This window comes from Coregonus lavaretus (assembly GCF_964263955.1).
Source record: "Coregonus lavaretus genome assembly, contig: HAP1_SCAFFOLD_230, whole genome shotgun sequence".
NCBI classification, from domain to species: domain Eukaryota; kingdom Metazoa; phylum Chordata; class Actinopteri; order Salmoniformes; family Salmonidae; genus Coregonus; species Coregonus lavaretus.
The window spans coordinates 274,350-283,254 of record NW_028157598.1 but is presented as its reverse complement, the minus strand read 5'-3'; the positions used below and the strand labels follow the sequence as shown (position 1 = coordinate 283,254).

At 47.6% G+C, this 8,905-nt stretch overlaps 1 protein-coding gene and 1 long non-coding RNA gene across 2 annotated transcripts; both read right to left on the bottom strand.

Annotated features, from left to right (window-relative positions):
• Positions 1-526: 526 nt before the first annotated feature.
• Positions 527-2,532, bottom strand: LOC311125217 (uncharacterized protein). The gene is made up of 2 exons (XM_084199269.1): positions 1,452-2,532; positions 527-1,235 (listed from the first exon to the last, which is right to left on the bottom strand). Exons 1-2 carry the CDS (start codon positions 2,226-2,228, stop codon positions 849-851), a joined length of 1,164 nt encoding a protein of 387 aa, XP_084055395.1. The 5' UTR covers positions 2,229-2,532; the 3' UTR covers positions 527-848.
• A 3,999-nt stretch (positions 2,533-6,531) lies between these two features.
• On the bottom strand, positions 6,532-8,204 carry LOC311125215. Its single transcript, XR_014612852.1, has 3 exons — positions 6,839-8,204; positions 6,678-6,740; positions 6,532-6,602 (listed from the first exon to the last, which is right to left on the bottom strand). It is a non-coding gene; the product is annotated as an uncharacterized lncRNA (long non-coding RNA).
• Positions 8,205-8,905: the final 701 nt, after the last annotated feature.

Below are 8,905 nucleotides of genomic sequence, written 5' to 3'. Positions count from 1 at the left end.
ACTGAGGGATGGGCCTGGAGAAATGTATCAAATTCATAGACAGACCTATGGATGCAAGGACTGACCATCCATTATATCAATATTATAGTTTTAACCATGTTGAGGCGATACAGTGTTGGTTTACATTTACACTGTTTCTAAACATTGGAGTAAAAAAAGCTTATTTTGGGATCTGATGGGGTACGACAGTTGAACTAAGGTCATGAGGCATTTTAGAAGTTATATTCTTCAAGAAACAACGGCTATATATATATATATAGGGTGACATCAGCTAAATTGGGCCACTTTTTGGTAAATCGTTTGGGACAATAATACAATACCATATATGCCTTTTCCATGTGTTTTTATGATTAATAATGACTGTTTTTGATAATTTTGTGTTGAAATTATTTAATAAAATATAATTATTTAGGCCCTACAGTTCTTGAAACATCAGCTCTGCCAACATTTGTTGCATGAGCAGTTTCAGGTAAAATGGGCCACAGCTTCAGGTAAAATGGGCCAGTCAAACTCCAAAGGGAAATAGTCATTTATCATCAATTTTAATTTTAAAACACAGTTGCTTATACAGCCACATAACATTTAAACTGCATTAAACAAAAATTCATATGTGCCATTCAAAAAACATTTTGGGTGCAAACCCACATATTCAAATGTGCAATTAAAAAAATCCATTTTGGAACAGCATAGATCAGTGAACTGTCAGTGGTGTGTGTGTGTGTGTGTGTGTGTGTGTGTGTGTGTGTGTGTGTGTGTGTGAACAACACATTTAGAACAAAATGTGCATTCACAAAAATACAAAAATTCACATTCCAAATTATTAACTGATATGTTTGTGTGAAAACTTTTCAAACACAGTCTTTGCAAATGAAACCATCGTCAGCACAGATACCATTGTCTTCACCACAGCTCTCATGAAACCAGGCAGAACATGGAACACATTTTAACCATTCCTCAGTAGCCTTAGGGTCATTTGGGTCACCATAGTGGGTGTTGCAGACTTTGCAAGGTGATTTGCTTCTCTTGCCCTGCTTTTTTTTCCCTTTCGGTTGCTTGCTGCCCGGGTACCAGCTGGCTTGCTTGGCTGGATGCTTGCTGGATGATTTTTTTGTTTGAATATATTCAATGTGTTGCTCACTTGTTAGGTTATACGATGGTGGCTTCACTCTCTTTCTGATGGCCCTCTCCCTTTGCGGCATTGAGATCAAGTCATTGAATGTGACCGATCTCACAGACTGAACAGAAAGAAAATAACAAAAAGAGCCTATATTATTGCAAGAAATAGAATAATTATTTGGTGTACATTTTATATGATTAGGGACTAAATTGTGTGTATGTATGTGTGTGTGCGTGCGTGCGTGCATGAATGTGCATGCGCATGTTTGCGTGAGCATGCATGTGTAACATGTCATGTAGCCTAAGTTTGAAAAGTAGTATAAAATATCACTTACTGTGGAGGTTGAAGGTCCCTCATCCTGGGAGTGGGTTTCTTCCTGTGGTGTGAACTGATTGAAGAGGTCATTATCTTCTTCCGGTACATCCTCCAACACAACCTCTTCAAGCACCACCTCATCTTCTGGGAAAAAGTGCAGTGGTTCCCGAGGTAGCAGGGGTGTCAGGGAAGCAGAGGACTGAGGTCTGGCTGGCGGGTCGGCAGGCGACTGACGTCTGGCTGGCGGGTGGGAGGGCTGAGGTCCAGAGAGCAGGGCTGATGGCTGGCGGGCAGAGTGGGTCAAGGTCAGCAGGGGCGACCATGGTCTAGTGGGCGGGGGTGGGAGAGACTGCAGCCTTGTGGGCGGGGATGGTAGAGTGGATGGTAGCATTCTTTCGGTGGTCTTGCTGGGGGCAAAAGTAGTCTCAGGGAGAATATCTTTATTGAGAGGGAACATCCCTGTCCCCCGGAACCCTGCCTGGGCATTTTCAATAGTGGCAGCCTTTGCCCAAGCCCTGCTGAACACCGCAAAGAACTCCATCCTTGACAGCTTCTGCCCAGCCATCATCCTTGTCCACTTCCTCCCTTCCTGGTCCCAGTGGTGCTTTAGACTCTTGAAGAGGGCCTTGTCCGCCGGTTGCAGCGCATGGGTTGTGTGGGGAGGGTAGCACATGATGTGCACATTCTTGCTTTTCAGTAGCTTAATAAATTCCAGATTATAGACGTGGCTACTGTGGCCGTCAAGGAGGAGAAGATGGGGCCTGGGGTCATCCCTGGGGAGGGACTGAATGAACATTTGACCCCATTCCAGAAAGAGGTCAGAGGTAATCCAGCCATTGTCTGAACACCTTACGCTGGTGTTCTCCGGGCATCCCTGTAGCCACTCAGAACGAACACGCTTCCCCTTAAAAATAATTATTGTTCGACTGTATGTACCTTCTGCATTGAACGCTGCCAGACAAGTTGTTGTCTCCCCCTTCTCTCCGGCACACACCTCCACACATGGCTGGCCAACCTGTCCAACAACCTTTGTCGAACTGAACTGGTCCTGAAGCCCAGACTCGTCACAGTTCCATATATGTGACGGTGTGCCCTCAATACCCAGCTCGACCAAAAGGTTCTCATACTGGTTAAACCACTGGCTAACCACCTCTTTGTTAAGTCCAGCAGCCCGTGCTGCAGACAGGACCTCTGGCTTGCGCATCCCAAGCTCTGGGTTTCGCTTTAGAAAGTTCTGAAACCAGTAATATCCGGCCCTTCCTGCTGTCAGGGAGAAACCAGATATGTCGTTGTTGGCTGCAAAATCAAAGGCCACTTGCTGGACATCACGCTTTGTGAAGGGAAACCCCCTCTGCGCCAATGTCTTGAGGGTGGCAGCAAGCTCCCTTTCCGCCTCCTCTGGAAGGTAGGGCTTCCGCCCTGACACATGTTCACTGCCAGTCACCTTTCCGCTGATGCGTCTTTGCAGTGTGGATCGCGGCACACCCCATGCTCGTGATAAGAAGTGCACACTCACTGTAATTCCTTTCTTCACTCCCTCCCTGTATTCATCTAAGGCACCCTTCATCCTCTCCTCTTTCCACAGATTGTAGTTGTTTGGCCTTCCTTTCCCTCCCTGTTTTATCTTTGTATCCTTTCCTCTCTGGTCCTTGCTCCTCCTCTCTTTTCTCTCGTTCTGTCTCCTCTCATTTCCTCTGCATTCCTTTCTCCTCACCTGTTCTCTCACTTCCTGTCTCCTCTGCTTGTCTCCTCTCTCATCCTTCCTTCTCCTCTCACTTCCTCTCTCTTTCCTTCTCCCTCTCTCCTCTCCTCTCGCTTCCTTCTCGTTTGCCATACTCACTGTAAATAAAATACTACCATTATTACTGTTGGGGGGGGTCATGGTGTGAGTGTGTGTGTGTGTGTGTGTGTGTGTGTGTGTGTGTATGCACGTACATACACATACAAACACAAACACACACCCTTACACACAAACTCACTCACACACACTCAAACACATGTGTATGTGTGTTTGTGAGTGACACAAATGATGGCCCATTTTAGCTGAAACCATGTGGCCCATTTTACCTCAAGGGGTTAAGGTAAATTGGGCCCCCCAAAAAAGCATCACTTTTTCAAAAAATATGTTCATATACCAAACTAACAACATATTTTCTGATTGATGCCATCAAGACAGATATTATGCATAGTTTTTTATGGGCATGTTGTTGTTTTTTTACAGATTTATCATCCTTATAATAGTTTAGTTAGATTTGGTATGCCAGGCTACTCACCATGCAGCTTTCTGGTGCAGTCTTGATTTGAATTATTGCACTGCCCACCATAGCAACCATGAACCAATCAAATCACCTGTTACTTGTCAAGTACAGTTATGACAACAGTTTGAAATCCTTTGCAGTCATTGGCTCTAAATTCCAGAGGGGCTGGGACCCCCAAACCTTAAATGGCCCATTTTACCTGATGGCCCATTTTACCTGATACCTCTCTAATTAATTAAAATGTCAAAATATGGACGTAGCAACCGCAGATTGCCCCTTTGAAATCACACATTAGTTCAACAACTGCAGAGTTTGTGCCTCCGTTCTTAAGACAGTACTTACTGGTGTTAATCAGATCTCCTGTCTCCTCCTCCTCTTCCAATATGACAGTTATCTCTCCCTCTTCCTTCACTCTAAAAACTGCATCCTCCGCTATCTCTTCCTCCTCTTCTTTCACTGTAACATCCTCCTCCTCTTTCACTCTGAACGCGTCTTCCTCTTCTTTCACCGTAACTTCCATATTTTCTTCTTTCACGGTAACAGCCTCACCACCCTCTACTTGTTTTATTGCTGTGACATCCTCCTCTTCCTCCTCCTCTTTCACGACAACGTTCAGCCACAGACCCTCTTTCTCCGTCCAGCAGACCTCCTCTTCTTTAGCAGGAGGAGAGTAGCTTAGTGACCTCATGGTCGGGGTGTTAGCTAGCTAGGCTAGTGCTAACTTAACCAGCCAGCTAGCTGACCAATAACAACAACACCGTAAATATGAAATTAAATGGGATAACTAACTAGACGACAGAAGTGGGTTTAAAACACAGTGGCTAATATACCAGAAAGCGTCTAAAGAGCTTGAACGTTTCGGTTATGTTGGCTAGCAAGCTACGGAGGTGGCCGACGAGCTGCTGTTGTTCTCCTTCGCCTTCTTCTTCTTCTTCTTCTTCTTCTTTGAGTTTTTATTGCAGATCGCAACCAACCGAGAAGTGAATACACCGCCACCTACTGTACTGGAGTGAGGCCGGTCACGACCTTCCTTTACAACTATATACAGCCGGTACACATTCCAGTACCATGTTTCCCCGTCAATTTCAAAGAGGAATTTAATCCCGTATCCCATCCTAGACAACATAACTTCCTCCCTTCTATTTCCATTACATGACCCCCCCCCATTAAAAAAAAGTGGTTGTCCCACTGGCTATCATAAGTTGAATGCACCAATTTGTAAGTCGCTCTGGATATGAGCGTCTGCTAAATTATGTAAATGTAAATGTCCTTGTACCACAGGGGACCAGTAGGAAAATGTTTGGACTCACTACTGTTAATGGCTCTGGATGAGAGCCGTCTGCTACAGTGGGGAAAAAAAGTATTTAGTCAGCCACCAATTGTGCAAGTTCTCCCACTTAAAAAGATGAGAGAGGCCTGTAATTTTCATCATAGGTACATGTCAACTATGACAGACAAAATGAGATTTTTTTTCCCAGAAAATCACATTGTAGGATTTTTTATGAATTTATTTGCAAATTATGGTGGAAAATAAGTATTTGGTCAATAACAAAAGTTTCTCAATACTTTGTTATATACCCTTTGTTGGCAATGACACAGGTCAAACGTTTTCTGTAAGTCTTCACAAGGTTTTCACACACTGTTACTGGTATTTTGGCCCATTCCTCCATGCAGATCTCCTCTAGAGCAGTGATGTTTTGGGGCTGTCGCTGGGCAACACGGACTTTCAACTCCCTCCAAAGATTTTCTATGGGGTTGAGATCTGGAGACTGGCTAGGCCACTCCAGGACCTTGAAATGCTTCTTACGAAGCCACTCCTTCGTTGCCCGGGCGGTGTGTTTGGGATCATTGTCATGCTGAAAGACCCAGCCACGTTTCATCTTCAATGCCCTTGCTGATGGAAGGAGGTTTTCACTCAAAATCTCACGATACATGGCCCCATTAATTCTTTCCTTTACACGGATCAGTCGTCCTGGTCCCTTTGCAGACAAACAGCCCCAAAGCATGATGTTTCCACCCCAATGCTTCACAGTAGGTATGGTGTTCTTTGGATGCAACTCAGCATTCTTTGTCCTCCAAACACGACGGGTTGAGTTTTTACCAAAAAGTTCTATTTTGGTTTCATCTGACCATATGACATTCTCCCAATCCTCTTCTGGATCATCCAAATGCACTCTGGCAAACTTCAGACGGGCCTGGACATGTACTGGCTTAAGCAGGGGGACATGTCTGGCACTGCAGGATTTGAGTCCCTGGCGGCGTAGTGTGTTACTGATGGTAGGCTTTGTTACTTTGGTCCCAGCTCTCTGCAGGTCATTCACTAGGTCCCCCCGTGTGGTTCTGGGATTTTTGCTCACCGTTCTTGTGATCATTTTGACCCCATGGGGTGAGATCTTGTGTGGAGCCCCAGATCGAGGGAGATTATCAGTGGTCTTGTATGTCTTCCATTTCCTAATAATTGCTCCCACAGTTGATTTCTTCAAACCAAGCTGCTTACCTATTGCAGACATGAAAACAAACAAAACAAACAATTAAATCTCGACCTCCATCCCTATATTGTCACAAAAATCCCAATAATATTCCAGCTCCACCGCTACCTCTTGATCCCACTGCTCACACCTGCAGTGGAACCAGTGCTGGCAGAAGTCACAGCACACCCACGGCACCTCGGATCTACACTCCTGAGAGGAGCTTGCAGGCGGATCACGCACCCCGCAGCGAGCACAGCAGGTGGTGTCTTCTTTTATACCAAATAATACAAATGGATTAATATGGTTTTACAAAATGTAGAAGTTCTTCAGCAACAATAGTAATTGATACAACTGAGAGAGCGAGAAAAACAGATGATGAAGTACCTGAGAGTGGTGCCATGGGTGGCGTGACCGCTGGAGCTTTTCTCTTCCTTTTCTGTGCTGCAGTTTGAGAAAAAGTTGTGTTAGACAGAGCATGTTTCATGAAAACCCTTTTCAACTTTTTTACATCAATACCTCTGGAGGAAGCTGCAGAGGTTTTGGAGGAGGTGGAGATGACTTGAGCGCTGGTGCTATGGACTGTAGATATGGAAAGAGATATATATATTTATTTATTTTACATTGCTGTTTTATAAAACAGATAACAGTCATTTGTTCGTAATTTAACATGTGTTTACCTGTGGAGGTGGCGGTATTCAAATTGCAGGGGGCCAGGGACACCACACGAGGCTGCTATGGTGGTGTGACCAGGGGAGTCTGAGGAGGCAGTTGGTCCAGAGGAGGCCGTGTTGGTGGTGTGACCAGGGGAGACGGAGGAGGCAGTTGGTCCAGAGGAGGCCGCTATGGTGGTGTGACCAGGGGAGTCTGAGGAGGCAGTTGGTCCAGAGGAGGCCGTGTTGGTGGTGACAGACAGGGGGGGCTGGTGTGCATTGGTGTGGTGGTGGACAAAACCGCCGACGATGGCTTGGAGGAGCTGGTGTTTGTAACGGTGGGGTTGAGGGGCCGACGACGGTGTGGCCGGGAGAGTAGGCACGTGGCCTTCTGCAGCTGGGGACTCCGGCGGCTCCTACAGGTGTTGCACACTGGGAGGCACTGGCAGTGGTGATGCAGCTGTCAGGAGTGGTTCCAGCAGGGGGTCCTGCAGAGGCGATGGTCTCATCCATGGCAGCCCTCTCCTGTGCCCTCTGTGTTCTGAGGGCTGCCCGACGCTCTTTCTCCTCTGCCCCGGCCCTCTCCTTCTCACCCCTCTCCTGCCACTGGCGCGTGTATTCCTCCCCGGTGAGGCATGTGGCGACCACAGGGACTCTTCTGTATCGGTCCAGCCGATACTTCAGGACAGTAAGGATGTGCCCCAGGTCCTTCGCTATCAGCCCACCCTCTATTAGGGGGTGCTCTTCTAGAGCTAGGCCTGGGACTGGAGCAGGGACTGGGACTGGAGATGGGGCTGAGGGTCCTCCTGTGGTCGCTGGGAAGGAGGCGCTGATGGATGGCACAGTGCTGCTGGTTCCAGTAGAGGCGGTGGTGGGACCCGGTAGGGTCCGAGACGGCATTAAACGGGACCCATCAATGGCTGAAGGGTCAAAAATGGAAGAGGCCACACTTCTTAAACCCTTCCACCACATAGCGCATGTCCTTGCTGCGCTGGTACGGGTAGCGGAATACTCTGGCAAATTCTGATTTGTTTACCATGTAAGAGTGGTCAAAATGGCTAAGGTCTCCAGCCACCTCGGAGAACTCAGCCTTTAAAGGGCCAAAGTATGCCACGTCCAGCGGCTGCAGGACACGGGTGCAGTGTGGTGGAAGACAAAGAAGTAGAACCCCTTCCCTTAGTGCCGCCGCGAGCACCTCCGGGTCCATGTGGCTCTTGTGCCCATCGAAGAGGAGAAGGAGAGGGCGCTCCTTCACTGCATGCTTAAAGAAGTGCAGAAACCACTTCCTGAACAGGTCCCTGTCAATGTAGCCACTGCTAGCCAAGGCTTGGGGGGGGGGGCTCCCAGTGTGTAGTGGCCACCGGGGAAACACTTGGGGTAGATGATAAACGGGGGGGACGTCCTCCCCAGCTGCGTTGAAGCAGGCCAGCACTGTGATGTGCTCCTTGGTCCCCGGAGCCTGCTGGTACACGTGTTTTGCGCCCCGGGGAGCCAGCACTTTGTGCCTGCTCTGGTCGCTACGAAACCCAGACTCATCGCAGTTATAGATTTGTCCGTGTTTCTCCCTCAACCCACTCTCCTCCAAGTGCTTCTCATAAGAAGTGAAGAAGGTATCCATCGTCGGACGTGTGGCACACTCAGCTCTCCCCCTGTCCAGGGTGTCCGGCCTCCTCATGCTCAGGTTCTTGTGCCTCCTCCTGAACATTTCCCACCACCTCTTCCCCAGTGGTGGGATTGTTTCCCCTGGGTGCCGAAACCTACAATAGAATAGAATACATATAATTGTCCATCCAGGATGAAAATGTTTGTTTTAGCATCACCATACACATCCACATTTACATCACACACATTGAGAACAGTCAGTCCACCAATCTACATACATAAATACAGAGAACACCAAATACCTGCGTATTTTGTCGGCGTATTTCATCAGCCTCTGTCTGGTGAAGGGGAACCCATGGCTGGCGCAGTAGATACAGTACTGCACCAGAGAATTTTCATCCTCTGGTGCAAGCAATGTGGGTGGTCCACTGCGACAACCATGGGTCACCTGGCCGCTCAGCCCGTCCGCCAGGGTCTGCCGAGGTACACCAT